General features: G+C 46.0%; 1 protein-coding gene across 1 annotated transcript in view; it reads right to left on the bottom strand.

Moving 5' to 3' along the window:
• Nucleotides 1-16,011, bottom strand: part of STK32B (serine/threonine kinase 32B) — a 250,860-nt gene that overhangs the window by 30,492 nt on the left and 204,357 nt on the right. The window contains exon 4 of the mRNA XM_049766428.1: nucleotides 13,764-13,937. Within this exon, the coding sequence (XP_049622385.1) occupies nucleotides 13,764-13,937 (174 nt within the window). The remainder of the gene's footprint in view (nucleotides 1-13,763; nucleotides 13,938-16,011) is intronic.

Here is a 16,011-nt window from a genome sequence, read left to right as displayed (position 1 = left end):
TTGGAAGATCTGGGGAAGGCTTCCTGGAGAAGGAGGCATATTTATCCATCATGAGTTGATGAAAAGGGACCTGCTCGTGAGATACCAGCTGACCTAAAGTACCCCTGTATGTTAATCCACTTTAGCTTAGTCTGTTTACTCCTTCAGGTTCCTGTGAGAAATTCCCCCTTCCTTGGTATTGTCCCAGAAGATCTGTCCTAGGACTCATGGTTCAAATTGGTTAAGAGGAATATTCCACTTGTGGCTATATAAATATAATCAGGGATAGTCACATGACTTAGGTGGAATCAACGAAGTGGTTGCTCTGAGATATCACTACTCAAGTAAAGCCAATAAGAGGCTGCTCTAATAGTCATGTGACTTAAGTAGAATCAATCAGAGGTTTCTCTGGAGCTAATATATGAATTGTGGGAGAGAAAAAAATCCACTTACTCTGTCGTGGTGGATCAGCACATTGTTGGGCACTAAACTTCAGTGAGATCCTGTCTGCAAAGGGTAATATCAGAGAACTACAAAGCAAGCTCTCTCTGCTCTCTCCCTCCCTCTCTTTGAGACTCAAAATCAGACATATTGGCCTTCTACATTTTGTTTACTTAGTTAAGTTTAGTTTATGGGTCATAACCGGGCAGCAGTTCGAGGTTCATTTACAGCTCTGAGTGTAGGGATCATTCCTGGTGGTGCTCAAGGGACCATAAGTGGTGACGGAACTTTGAACCCAGGAGAGCCATGTATGTGCAAGGCAAGTAAGTGACCTGCACATTGTGTGATCTCTGTGGCTCATCTACCTTTTAAAATATGCTTTCCTGGAGGCCAGAGTGGTGGCACAGCAGTAGGGCATTTGCCTTGCATGTGCCAGCCTAGGATGGACCAAAGTTCGATTCCCCAAGCATCCCATATGGTCCCCCAAGCCAGGAGCGATTTCTGAGCATATTGCCAGGAGTAACTTCTGAGCATCAACGGATATGGCCCAAAATGCTATACTCCTGGCAATATATATATATATATATATATATATATATATATATATATATATATATATATATATATATATATATGCTTTCCTTTCTTCTTTAACTGATTTGACAGGGACTTCTCTTGGCTTTGCATTCATGATAAAAACAATGAGAGATTCCCATACTCTGGACTCTGAGTAGCACTCAAGGACAGGAGGAGCATTCAAAATCAAGCCGTGGGCAGGCTACAGATGCCAGGACTCTCCCGGGGAAGCAGGTGACTAGCAATCACTTTCAAGATGGTTGACTTAGCTTTAGAAATGCTCAGGCAGCAGGCATCTGTGTGAGGGTCTTTCCTGGAGTGTCTGATATGAGCAATGTGATCCCTTCCTGCTGTTGGTGGGGGTGGGAACACCAGCTCCTGTTTTGAAGCATCCTCTCATCTGAAAGTGCTGGGGAAGCAGTTTTCCCTTTTGGTGAGTAAGACTATTTAATTAGGGTTGAATATTGAATTTGTCTTTGTTCTCTTTTTTTTTTAGTCTCTTTGTTTGTTTTTTTTTGGGTGGCACACCTGTTTGATGCTAAAGGGTTACTCCTGGCTAAGCACTCAAAAATCGCCCCTGGCTTGGGGGGAACCATATGGGAAGCTGGGGGATCGAACCACGGTCTTTCCTTGGCTAGTGCTTACAAGGCAGACACCTTACCTCTAGCGCCACCTCGCCGGCCCCATCTTTGTTAAATAATAGAGTCAACACTTCAATGGAACAGTCCTTAGACAGTCAAGACCTCATAGGTAACAAGATACTTGTCACTATTAGCAGGCACATCAATGAGTAAAGGAGGGAACTTACAGGAGGGAAGCTGGCAGATATATTTCTGCATGATGATTTTGGTCTTTATATATAATATAAATATAGGAAGCAATCAAAGGGACCCAGGACCTCTCCCAAACATACTCATGTGACCAGGCTGTTGGCTCTATGCAGGGCACAGGAAAGAAGTGCCTGAGACTGCCAAAGTATCACTAGGTACTTTGCTCGGCACCATTTGGTACTGATACAGCATGACTGGATGGTTGGTATACCAGGGCAATCTAGTTGATCATTTTAAATATCATCCATTAGACTAGTAGCCAATCAAAATAGAGAATAGAATGGCTGTGGGTGGGAGATGGCAGTAGATAAGAGGAAACCTTCACCTCTCTCTCTTCCTCCTCTTTCTCCTCTCACTTACTGAACATTATCCAGCAGAGCACAGAATCAGGTAGGTCTTACACACTCAGACAGATGGCCCAGTTCAGGCAGGCCTCATAAACCAAGATGGGCATAGTGCAGGTAGGACTCAGACAGTTGGGAAAGCCCAGAATCAGGCAGAGACAGAGCACAAAGAGTCTCACCCATGTGTCCAAGGGGATGGCCCTGAGACTAGGAAAGCTGGGACAGGATGGCAGGAGGAACTTACAAATCTGCCCCAGCAAGGGATCTGATAGGTGCAGAGAAGTCAACAGAGAATTTTGAACGTCGTGATGTGGGTCTCAGAGAGGAAAAAAAAAGGGGTTGGAAGATGCTTCACCGAATGACAGGACCTGCCAGTCTGCAAACAGGCTTTGAGTGCAAAGAAGCATCAATGTGGTCCCTCGAGTCCTGGGGCTTAAATAAGTCATAGATTACTTGAGCCTTTCAGCAGCCACTCCAGCTCCAGGCCAAGTTCTTGCATTGAGCACCACAGAGAGTCCCCCCAGTAGCATCATATTTCTTACTTTTGCACACAAAAATAGCAGACTCTTGGGTCTTGATTCAATCTTTCATATTAGAGAAGAGCTTTTTGACTGGTACACAGAGAAATCTGGTTTTTTCCATCCAAACACTAAGAATTTACAAGTGCATTTATTCCCCCTCCCCACTTTCCATTCTTATGGACTTACAAATGAGTTCAGGCTACAGTGTTCCAACTGCACATTGGCCACCAATTTCAGCGTCTCTGCACCAATATCTCAAGGGTTCACCCACCCCTAGCCAATCCTTAGACAAGCTGATTAAACATATAGTTTGGGTCACAGGTTTAACCCTTCTGGATCAGAGATATGCAGTACTGTCATATCACCACCACCAAAGAGCCCGAGACTATTAGCCAATGCCCTTATGTTGTATTGAGTCTGCCTCATCCGTTTGCCCTGCCCACTCCCCACCTGCTTGGCATCTCAGTTATGTAGCACAGGATAAACGGATTGCTTAGTTCTCAAAGGGAGTGGGCCTTGAGTAAGTAATATATGACCAGGAGACTTGTTCTAGTGCCCAGTAGACCCCAGATTTAATCACTGGTTTTATTTTTCCTTGTATGGATCACGTGATGCTCACCTGAGCAGCCCTCTCTCAGCCAGCTTTCTGGAATGTGCCTTTTTCCCAGCATGCCTTGGGGTAGCTTCCAGGTAACCTATTTCCCATAAGTCTGAATACTTTTGTGTGGTAGTCGAACCTCTTCTTTATCAAACACTACTAGGTCAGATGTTCCTCCACCTCCACATATTAAACAGAATATGATCCCTCAATTCTACTGAGAATTTATATTCCTAAAGAATTCTTCATAGCATCACAGTCATAGACACCAAAAGATTGGGTGCAAACCAGATGCCCCTACATGAGAGATAAAGCAAGGTCCATTCCTATGGTGGAGCATTGGTCAGTGTTTAGAGAAAGACCTCTTGGGGATGAACTGTGAGGAAACTATGCTAAATAAGATAAGTGAGTTACAGAGAAACAAATTTGTAGCATTCCATTTCTATAGGACTCCATAGCGAGTGAATTTCATAGACACAGAAAAGAGAATGAGTTTTGAACGGGAGAAACCAGAAATGAACAAATGGGTTGGACAAACCATCACTGAACTACAACGAGAAATGGATAAGAAGGTACATGTTATGATTTGTTTTACCACCAAGGAACCCATAAAGGACTCTGACTGTCCCCCAATTCCACCCCACTTCAGCTAGAAAACTCTACCAAGTTGATGCTCCTCCTGCACCTTTCAACTTCCGGCACATGCAGCCTCTCACATGACCTCTCACCATGAAGCACTCACCTTCCCCTGGCACAAAGGGCCTTGGGTCTCCCTTGGTACCCCCTCCCCAAGGTGAATCCACAGTGGCATGGCTCTGACTGGGTGCTTTCTCACCCCAAGCCCCTGGAGCTCTCCTCTCTGCCTTGTTTGACTATGATGTGTGAGTATATCACCTCATCTTACTCCTATTGAGGGAGTACTTTGAGGGTTGGCATAGGTCCAACTGGCTCTGCCACCTCAGAATGTAGCATGGGAGCTGGCACCTGATGGTGGAGGCTTCCAGCAGACAAGAGTGTACTTTGAATCAACGTCAGCCAACTGTGAACTGGGGCTGGATTAGCAGCAAGAGCTGGTAGGCACGTTCACTGTGCTTTCAGCAAAAATAAGACCCTAGTTTCCAGCAAGAGCCTGGCCTGCTCTGGTTCCCTCTGCAGGAGGGGAGGCTCTTCCCACTCCTCCCGCTGCTCATCCATCTTCCACACAGCAGCTGGAACGAGCCCACAAAGAACAGCCAGCATGCTGGTCTATTGGAAGAATAGATCAAATCATGTCATTTCTCTGCTGAAAATCTGCCAAGAGCTTTCCACGTACTCAGGGTAAGAACAGAAGTCAAGCAATCCCCACTAGCTCTGGCTCACCTTCCTGCTTCTCGGCCTCTCCACCCTGCTAGTCTCCACCTAAGATGCCAAGGAGACTCTCAGGCATTAACTTCTCTACTTAAAAAGGGTCACCCCAAATGGCTGCCTACTGCCCCTCCTACTCCAGTTCTCTGCTCACATGCCCCTGTATCACCGACATCTCAATTGCTCTTCTGTAAAGCAGCTACAAGCCAGCTCCCTGCCTGTTGTTACTGTGCATCTAGATAGCACCTGCTGTTGCCTGACACATCACAGGTGCATTTGTTGGTCCACTCCTTTCCATGGGGATGCAGCCAACAGTCAGAAACCTGATGAGCTGTCCATGGCTACATCATGAGCCTGCCATAATGTAGGCACCTGCTGAGTCACTACTGAGAGGATGCACTGTGCAAGGCAGATGGATGGGATGGGTGGGTAAGGCAGTCAAGAGATGGCTGGCTGAATGAATTTGAAGATGATGCACAGGTGGCTGGATACAAAGATGAATGGATGGAGTGAGGGAAGGATAGAGGAGTGGGCGGATGGGTACAGAGAGGGAAGAAAGGAAGGAAGGAGGGAGGGAAGCAAGAAGGGGCGGAGGGAGGGAAAGATGGACAGATAGATGGATGGAGGAAAAGACTGAGGAATGTATTGGTGAATGGGTACACAGAAGGAAGGAGGGAGGGAGTGATGGATAAATGGGAGGGGAGGGAGGGGATGAATGCATGGGTATATGGATAGGGATAGAGAGGGAGGTTGGACTCATTGGATGGGTGTAGGAGTGGATGGATGAATGAATATGTGCATTATTATGTATGGTATATGGGTGAGTGTAGATGTGTAGATGGATAAATGTACATATGGGCGGATAAATAAACATGGAGGGAAAGAGAATGGCTGGACAGGTGGGTTGATGGGTAGATTTGAAAAAAGTGAATTTCCAAATGAATGAATATGTGAGTGCATAGATGCATGTGACTGCCTCAGAGGTGCAACTGCAGCACCTTCTATTCGATCTTTCTTACCCCTTCCTCACCTTCTCTTTCATCTGACTGTAAGTAACCGTTTATTTGAACAACCCTGTGGCAATTGTCGCAAGATGTGAAGCATTCGCAGAGTGTGCTTGCTGGTCAATACATCTGAGTATTCTTCTTAGTGTTAATTTATTTTCCTGGAATAATGTCCTCTAGCATTTGGACCTGCAACATGATGACTGGCCATCAAAGTCAGTCTATGAGTCCTGACAGTTATAAAGGTATGTGATATCTCACTTCCTGTGATTCTCAGGCCATGCTGTCTCTCCCTTCACACTTATAATTTCTATCCTTCCTAATCATCTATTGTCTTCCTCTTCCTCCCTCCCTTTCTTTTTCTCTCTCCCTTCCTTGTTCCTTTACCTCCCTTCCTTCCTCTCTGTGCTCAGGAATTACTCTTGGTGGGCTTGGGAAACCATATGGGATGCCAAGGATTGAACCTGGGTTGTTTGAGTACAAGGCAAATGTATTGCACTACCCATTGTACTATCACTCCAACCCATATTTTCTTCCCATCTTTTTTCTTTTTTGGGTGTTGGGCCACACCTGGAGATTCTCAGGGGCCACTCAGGAATCACTCTTGGGGGCTCAGGGGACAATCTGGGATACTGGAGATCTAACCTTCCCTCCAGCCCTGGATTTTCTATTTTCTTTTTAAAAAGATATCCTATTTAAGCACCATGATCACAAACATGTTTGTAGTTGGGCTTCAGTCTTTAAAAAGAGAAGGATACAGTGAATTGCAGTAAGACACATGTGTTTTGGTACACACACATGCATGTGCTCTATGACTATCTACCATATCAGACACTTTATATGTCTGTGCCTGTGCACAGCTACTTATAAAATAAGAACCCACGAGTGGTGAGATCCACCCACATCGGGTTTCTAACCCCTTAGGTGGGCAGGTTGAAGAAACAGGTGGCGGCAAAGAAATAACCAACCAAGCCAGTCAGGAAAGGAGAATCATAGCACCGTTACTTCTGCCTCCAGCTCTCTGCCTCAGTCCACAAGCCAGAACCCCTCTTTCTTTATTCACACCAATTCCTAATACCAGGAGGGGGCAGGTCAAGAGAGCAAATGAGAGAGAGAGAGAGAGAGAGAGAGAGAGTGAGAGAGAGAGAGAGAGAGAGAAAGGGAAGTACTATCCAGTGGGCTTTTACATCTCAAAGGAAGAGGTTTTATGGAGGAGGAAGTTGGGGGAACACTTTTGTTTGGAGTTGATAGCTGGGTATCATCTTACATATATGCAGATGATACATATCTCTACATGCATGTGCTTTAATGCAATGTGCAAATGCATGTATGTGTGATTATAAGACTAAATATGGACACACATTTATACTGTTGAATTATATGTAACAGTATATAGAGTGTATAGTGTGTATGTATAAATGGTATATTTAGTTTATTTTTGTGTGTATTATATATATTAGGGCATATATACAGATACATGTACATTTATATAGTGTATAACACATGTGCATGCATGTACAATGTTGCATGTTAACATATGTGTACATGGTGAGCACATGAATGTCTGCACACTTCTTACATTATATAAAATGTGTTCACATATTTATATTGTACTCACTATATGAGTATTTATGTGTACATGTATATATATGTGCAGCATCCACAAAACTCTGTATATGTGTGTAGTGTTTATACTCTATGTAAATACATATATGAGTGCAAAAATATCTAACTAGGAATATAGGCTTGTGTGTACACATTTGCTGTGTATATGCATGTATCTATGTTACATGTAGAGTGTGCACAGATGCACAGCTGGATGAACTGTCTGGACATGGTGTGCATGTGTGTGCTCATGTGTTCTGGTGCATGGTGGCCAGAGTCCACATATGCCAACTCTCCTGCCTTCCTCAGTCATTCCTCCCTGAAGGCCAAGGCTTCCTAAGAACTGTCTTCCTGCCTTCCTGGCCTCGCCTCTTCTAGGGGTGCATGGAATTGGGGTTTGGGGAGTGCAGGAAGCCTCCTGCAGAGGGGTTCTGAGCCAATGGGCCCACCCACAGAGGAGGTTGTGCCTCTCTCCCTACGCTGACCTTTCCTAACATGCGCCCCCTCTTTGTTCTCTTCCCGCTCCTCCTGGGAAACAGCCTCTAATTTATCAGATCCTCCAGAGGAGAATTTCCTGCCCTGATTTTCCTCCCGGATTTCATGCCATTCAGTTGAGACCCAGAGCCCTATTTCTAAGATTTATTCGCCAACATAAACACACTCCATCTGACTGCAGGAGCAATTTATACCCAGGAGATGGAACAAGCTCTGTCAGGAATAAATTGGATTCTCTCGAATCTCACATTTCTATCATTGCCAAGTCATAAATTCTCAAAATGCTAGCTTGCCTTACTGGAAGGGGCTCGGGGCTCTGTGCCCACTACTAGGAAGTCACTCCTGAAGCAGCAGTGAAATCTTTCCTCAATAACTCTGATGCTGACCTGTCAGTTGCTTGGCATCTGGAAATCGCTGCTTGAGACCAGCCCAGTCATGCAGGGTAAGGACTGGGAAGTTTTGCTCTCGAAGCTGATCAGAATGAACAACTGATTCCATGCACTGTGGTGGTAGAAGGGTGACTGGAGGATATTTGAGGGATAAAAGTAGATTTGTGATGATAAGACCACCCTGCTCTCTGCTTACTGATTCTTGAGGGTTTGGTGGGTAAGATCAGGCCCAGTGCTTTCTTTTTACCTGGCTGTTCACTGGTGCCTTTACACAGAGCCATCAAAAACGTCACATGGGGTTCAGGGTTGGACAATCGCTGTCCGATCACATGGAGTCTAAGTCAAGTTCCCATGACACATGTTCAAGGTGGGAGGTGCCCCTGTATTATAAAATTTATGGTTTCTTGTTCCTAGTAGATAAGAGCTTGTTTCTATACATAGATTTACCCTTTTTAGTATGCCTGTGCAAAAGAGAATGGTGCCATATTATATTGCTGGTGAATTTGGGGGTAAGAATGACAGGCCATACAATTTCTGTGACCTGGTTTTGACCTAAGCTTTTATCTCAAGCAAGATTTTTTCTTCTAGAATTTAGTACCAAGCAGAACCCAAACATCACAACTCATAGATTTTTATTTTACAATCCATGAGTAAGTCCTAAGCCACTGGGTGTGGCTCCCCAAGTAAACAAACAAAAATGACCAATTAACATAAGGCATGCTCTACCTCAGACTTAGAACTTTTTCCAGAGGTCACGGCAGACTTGGGCCTAGGTTGCAGAGGTGAGTCCAGTGGTCCTGCATAGTCTTGGCCTTTCCAAAAATGTAGTAAAGGGAATGAAGCACTACCAGGAGTGATCCCTGAGTGCAGAGTCAGGAAGAAGCCTGAACAGTTCTGGGTGTGGCCCCAAACAAATACAAAAACAAACCAAAAGTATTGTGAGGCTTGCCACTGATTGTCACCAGCAAATTCGTGTAGGGAACGTTCAGAGCACATTTTTCTAGATGGCTTTATCTGAGGAAGTTCCTCTTGCCCTGCAGGGGCCTGTAGGTTCCTCCAGACATGCCTTGGGGACTCTCCCCATCGCCTACCCACACCATAAGGAGCAACTCAAGCACTTCGGTGTATGTTTGCATACAGTGTCCATGTGTATGCGTGAATGCATGTGTGTCTATGTGTACACATGTGCTTCATTTATATTCTTTCATGTTAACGTTCAAAAATAATATTGTCAATAGTGTGGGTGTACCTATTTAAGACCCTAGACCCACCCACTTCTGGGAGGGGTCTTGGGAACCGGATAGTAGGTGTAACCTTACCTGCTAGACCCTCCCATTCCTGGGAGGGGTCTGGGAAATGTTATATAAGGCTTGGACCAAGGGAATTCGGCCCTTTTTGGCTTTTGGCGCTTTTGGCTCTTTGCCCGTTCTGCGCTGCTGGGCGCTCTGGCTTTTGGGTTTCTGTGTTCTGGTCTTTGACCAGCATGGAGCCCAAAGGGAAGATGGCTGAAAGGAGTTTAGATGCAGGGCCAAGAATAACTAGTGCTTGAAAGGTTATGAGATAGGCCACACACATGTGGTGTATAGGGCATGAATAAAGTTAATGCTTCCTGAAGCCTGCATGTGAGTAAGTCTTGATTACGCCGATTACCTGGGCCTGTAATCCGCCAGCTGAATGGGGATGAAGCCACGTGGCTGGGGCCTAAGCACAAAGGCCTCCATCCACCGCCATCCAGCCCCATCGTTAATTATTTCATGCTACAAATAGGAAGCATGAATGATGAAATTAAGATATATTTGGGGAGGGCACACCCGGCTGTGCTCAGGCCCTGTGCTCAGAGATCACTCCTGGGAGGATCAAGGGGCCCATCCATGGGTGCTGTGGATGAACCTGTGTGGGCGATGGAAAGACCACCCTACGTGCAGTACTACCTCTCTGGCTAGGAATGATGAGCTTAAAGGAGTTTAATGCATCGGTGTGTGCTGTGATTTATATGAATTCAGTCATATTCCAGCATGAGGCACTGGTGGTACAAGCATGTCAGAGAAAATCCTTGAAAAATGAGGAAAAATTGTTGCTCATTTCATGTATGTTCTTGAATATTTTCGACTTTATAACATGTAGATATTATCTAGATTTTTAATTTTTTATTGAAATAATTGTGATCTACATAGTCCTTCATAGTTGAATTTCAGATATACAGTGAGTCAGGGACCTTCCTACCATCAGTGTCAACCTCCCTCCACCAATGGACTCAGAGTGTCCCACCACTCTTTGCCCCCCTGGTTGTCAGTGTAACAGGCCCTTTTGAGTTCAGATGGTTAAAGTTTAGGTTTCTTGATTCTATTATCATTGACTTTGGCTTGGATATTTAGTTCTGTCCTTATTTATTTCCCCGCCAATGCATCTGAGAGCACTTGGCCCATGGCCCCCAGCCTTTCTTTATTCCTTTCCTCTTAGTTTTATAGAAAAATGTGGGAATATGTGATAAGGATATTACCTATTAAAATAAAATATATGAACTTAGTCTTACATGCCATAGCTGAAAGTGGTGAAGGGATTTGTTTCTTTGTCTCTTCGGTTTATCAAAGTGACAAATTATGTACTATTAAGTGTCCAGATGATGCTCTTCCAAACGATTTGTAGTGAGACGGCAGTGACAGGGGATGAGGTGGGGGGAACTTGCCCTGTAGCTTGGATACTGCTAGGTTAGTGAAAGAAAAGCACCGAGAAGCATTTTAGGATTAGACTATTATTATTCCTAAAGATAGAAGGAAGATATTTCTGACAAAAAAGTGATTTGTAAAAAAAAAAACAAAAACAAAACAAAAAACAAAAAACAAAATCCTCCAATCAAATATATAGCTTGCTTTAATGATAAAGAATTTCACAGAAGCATCACTGGACCATCAGAAATTATGCCTAATCCCTGCAACCTCCTGCACCTGGGGTTGTACCAAAGGGTGCACTTTTGATGCTGAGGGAAACAAGGCAGCTGGGAGGAGGGTGTCTGATGAAGGACTAGTGGCCACTGGAATGACTGTCCAGGTATCTGTGATGCTACTGTGGGTTAGGAAGCAACACCTGAGGTCAGTTTACATCATCCAGGGTTTGCACAGGCTACCTGGGGTACCTGGGGTAGCAGTGCTCAGAACTCAGACAACAGAAAGCTCACCTTGGGAAAGCCTCCTCCATGATAGGCTTGGGAACATGGCAGCCAAACTCACAGATGATTAGCATTTAGGCTACCACTTGCTCCAAACACCCAGCAAATAGATTGTTTATAGACTCACAGATGAGGCCAGACTGGAGCTAGTGCAGGGTCACAGATGAGAGAGACAGTAATAGGGCTTGTCACCTCAACTGGGCTTGGCTCTCTTTAAATCAGTTCATTTCCCACAAATTGACAGAGGCCATGCAAAGGCATCTGCTGCCCACACCAGATGCCCAGAAACCTTTCTGCATTTCTTATTTTGGACAAAAGGTCCTTGAAATTTGCTTTGGATATCCGGAAAGTACATCATGCTGCACTGAGGAACAGAATGCTAGCTTGAGAGAAGTTTCCAGGGTCAAATATGGAATTCATTTATTTTTTTAATGTGGAATTTATAGGAATCCCATGTCTGTGGTGGACTCCTTGGCCCCTTCACCCCAAACAAAGCTCTGGTTAGAGACCTGGGGCTAGGACCCACCAATTATGTGCCATCAGGTCAAATTCCATCCATCTTTCAGCAAAATCCAGCTAGAGTACCCAGAGTATTGATCACTGGGAAAATTAAATGTGTGTGTATGTGTGTGTGTGTGTGTGTGTGTGAGAGAGAGAGAGAGAGAGAGAGAGAGAGAGAGAGAGAGAGAGAGAGAGAGAATATTCTCCAATTATAATGGAGCTGCCTTGATAAACTCAGTAAGCTAAACATTTCACAATTCAAAAATGCACTTGGGGAATCCAAATATACTCGCCTTGCACACAGCCAACTCCAGTTCAATTCCTGGCACCTCCTATGGCCTGGCCAGTCCACCAGGAGTGATCCCTGAGTGCAGTCAGGTTTAACCCCTAAACACTGCTGAATATGCCTCTCAAACAAACAGATTCAAAAGTGCATTTGGACAGGAGTGGAAAAAAAGCACAGTGGTCCTGGCTCATGCTAAGCTCATTCAATCCCCGCCATCATGCGGCTTTCTAAACACTGTTGAGCACAGCTGCAGAGGTCTCCCAGCTTCTGCAACAGTAGATGACCTGGGCAAACTCAGTGACCACAAGGCCAGGCAGTGTCATATCATCAGCCCTTGCATGGAACCATCAGCCTGGTTGGTCAAGGGTGGCTGGTGAGGGCCTCTTCAGTCTCCATGGAAGTCCCGCTTGGAAAACCAGAAAGTACTTAAGCCACACAACTCGCTTAACACCCAGCTTAGCCAGCTGGCCTGCAAGGTTCTCAGGACACTTGAAAACTTGGGCAAATTCCTGGGGGTCAAAGTAGAGAATTTGCTAGATGCTGGGGTGGAGTGAAAAGTAGCCTAGGGAGGTTTAATCTGCTCCCATGGCAGCCTGGAAGCTGAGGCTCAGGCCACTAGTGTGCAGACAGACACATACACACAGCATGCATGCCCAAATACTCAAGACATGCATGTAAACAAACACAGGTGTATAAAACAATACATATATGTACACATACCCAGGCCTCAAGTGTGAACACATAAGATGTGTGTATACAGGGCCTGAGAGATAGCGTGGAGGTGGGGTATTTGCCTTGCATGCAGAAGGTTGGTGGTTCGAATCCTGGCATCCCATATGGTCCCCTGAGCCCTGCCAGAAGCGATTTCTGAGCATAGAGCCAGGAGTAACCCCTAAGCGCTGCCGGATGTGACCCAAAAACAAACAAACAAAAAAAGATGTGTGTATACGTACACACAATAAAGTTTCTAGCAGTGCTGGTACAAATGAGTTTAATGTTTTTGTTTTGGGGCCACACCTGGCAGTGCTTGGGGGTTACTCTTGGCTCTGCACTCAGAAATTATCCCTGGCAGGCTCTGGGAGCCATATGGGATATTGGGGGTCAAACCCGAGTCCATCCCAGGTCGTTCACGTGCAAGGCAAATGCTCTACTGCTGTGCTATCATTTTGGCCCCTCCTTTGACATTTTTGTAGACTTGGGTTTTTCGGACACTGAAGGGTTGAGTGAACCCCCAGACCCCTCGTAATTTAACTTTTGGGGAAGTGATTTCTGAGCCCTGTGAATGCAGAACATGAGCCTGGTATAGGGGTTACACAGGGAAGGGAAAGAAACAGCAAATCTCTGTGTTTAGGCCCGAGGATTCCATGGTCTCAGAATCCAGCAAAAACTGGAAGGAGATTCTCCTTTGCAAGACACCAGTTTCTTTCCCTGAAGCCCCTTGCTGTCTCTGACCACCTACCTGGCTGGACAGTGTCTGGGCACAGATCAGGAGTGGCCAGGGCCACGCATAAGCCCTCGCCCAGAGCCACAGCGATGAGGAAGCTTCCCACCACCGCTCGCAGGACTGAGTTTCAGGAAGGAGAGACTCTCCCAGGCAAGCCCGCTGGGCAAATGCTGCCAGGCGCTTACCCAAGCCACGTCCCCAGGTCACAGGGTGGGTATTGTGGGGGGGAGCGGCGCTCACCGGTGGATGATGTGGTACTGCTGCAGGTACTCCAGCGCCAGTGCCAGCTCGCAGATGTACAGCTTCACGGCTCCCTCTGAGAAGTGCACGTTCTGCTGCAGGTGGAAGCGCAGGTCCCCGCCCAGCAGGAGGTCCACCACCATGAACATGTCCTCCTCATCCTGGAAAGAGTACCTGGACCCGAGGGAGGGACAGACAGTGAGAGGGTCAAGGTTGGGGCCTTATCGCCGTGCCTGCTTCAGGGAAGAGCAGGATAGGGCTCAGAGACATCTCGGTGTGGTCCAGCCCTGGATGTCTCAGACCTAGGATATTTTCACCAGCATGGACATGGTTAGCCTGGTGGTGGTAGTGGTGGTGGTCTGGGCTTTGAGCTTTAAGCAGATGCTTCTGGGACTTGTAGAATCGACTCTGCACCCCATGCAGATCAAACAACAGCTTTCCCTCCCTGCACCCACACCTATACCACTCACTCCACAGAGCTTGCTTCTTCGAGCCCTGAAATAAAGGATACTCTGGAAAATCATATGGAGTCCTAAGAAAGCCAAAAGTTCCTCACAGACTCCTAATCTGTTCAGAGCATAGGTCCTTGGATTCCTTGGATTCAACAGGCCCAGTTGGGCAGCCACGAGGAGCCTGGCATGAGTCATCTTGTGTATTGGGGTGTCCTGGGAGAGTCTCTGGTGATATCATGCAGCACGGGAGAACTGCCCAGCTCAGTCAGACTCAGTGCCTGAGACAGTGCAAAGGGTGTGTGTGAAGTCCCAAGTTATTTCCTTTATCATTTTGTAGTTTGGGCCATATGTGATGGTGCCCAGGGCTTACTTCTGGCTGTGCTCAGGAATCACTCCTGGTAGGGCTTGGGGACCACATATAATGCTGAGGACAAAAGCAAGGCCAGAACCCTACCCCTGAACTATGTCTGTCTCCAGCCCTAGTTCTATTTCTGTTATTTTTCTCCAGTAACAGAGAACTAGCACAAGACTGAAAACTACCTGTTAGCTTCACAAGGAAGAACAAATAGAATCAATAATGGTCTTAGAAAATTGTAAAATCACATGGAAGTGCCATAAAATGCTGGTGGAGAAATATTAGGGAATGGTGAAATAAAGCTAAGAACGATTGGACATGTCCAAAGAGCTTTTCTCTGTGTCTCATATCCCCCAATCTAAACTGTGGTTCAGACCATCCCCTCCCTCAGAAAGGGAAACTGAGGCCCAGGGGGAAAGGTACTTGTTGAGTCATGGCAGGGTATGGGGACAAGGACAAAAGCCTCCTTCCTACCCTACTCTCTTGGCCACAGTGTGACACTCAGGGTTTTCCTCGGAGCAGATCCCACACCCAACTGGCCCAGGAGAGAAGACAGAGCTAGTAAGGATGGGGAGTTTGGGGCTATCCAGCCCCCCAGCCCTGCAGAAGGAATGAGCTGTCTAGGCCTCCTGCAAGGTTGTGGAACTAAGGCAAGTTTGCTGTGCCTCAGGGGCTGTTTGGATTCCTGTGCCCCAAACAAAGATCTGGCCCAGGTGATGATGTGATGGTGGGTCTGTGGGGAGTCAAGGGTGCCTTGGAGATTCTCCTGGAGGTGCTGGCTCCAGACTGGATGGAGAGGCACAGCCCTCGGGTCCAGATGAATGAGGGCCACGACCAGGCTGAGACTCTAACTTACGCCTTCACTTGGTTCTCTCTGCACTGAGATTTCTGCTACTTTGTCCCTGGACAATACTTCTGAATGGACTTTCTATTTAAGGAGCTTTATAAGACTTCATAAATTAAAATGCACAGGTAGAAACAAGCCCATTTAGGTTCATGGAAGGCTTACAAACAAAAAAAAGATAAGGTGTAGATTAGCAGCATTTAGGATGATCTTAGAAACATTCAGGACAAGTTACATGAACTGGAGATTAGTTTCTCTCTCTCTCTTTTTTTTTTTTACCACACCCAGCAGCACTCAGGGATTATTCCTGGCTCTGTACTCAGAAATTACTCCTGACAGGCTCAAGGGACCACATAGGATGTCAGGGATTGAACCTGGGCTGATCGTGTGTTATGACTATCTTAAGATTTGGTTTTATGTAGGCATCTTTGGTTGTATTCAAAGAATATTCGCAACTGTGTGCTTAGGCATCATTCTGGACAGTTTTCAGAGGACCATGTCATGCTGGAATGAAACCTGGGGGTCCCCTGCCTGCCAAGCATGTGCTCAGCCATTAGCTCAGCAACCCTCTCCAGAATGTTGCTTTCAGTAATGTGG

The sequence above is a fragment of the Suncus etruscus genome, chromosome 20 (assembly GCF_024139225.1).
Source record: "Suncus etruscus isolate mSunEtr1 chromosome 20, mSunEtr1.pri.cur, whole genome shotgun sequence".
NCBI lineage: Eukaryota > Metazoa > Chordata > Mammalia > Eulipotyphla > Soricidae > Suncus > Suncus etruscus.
The sequence above is the reverse complement of the archived record's forward strand: the minus strand, read 5'-3'. Positions and strand labels throughout refer to the sequence as shown.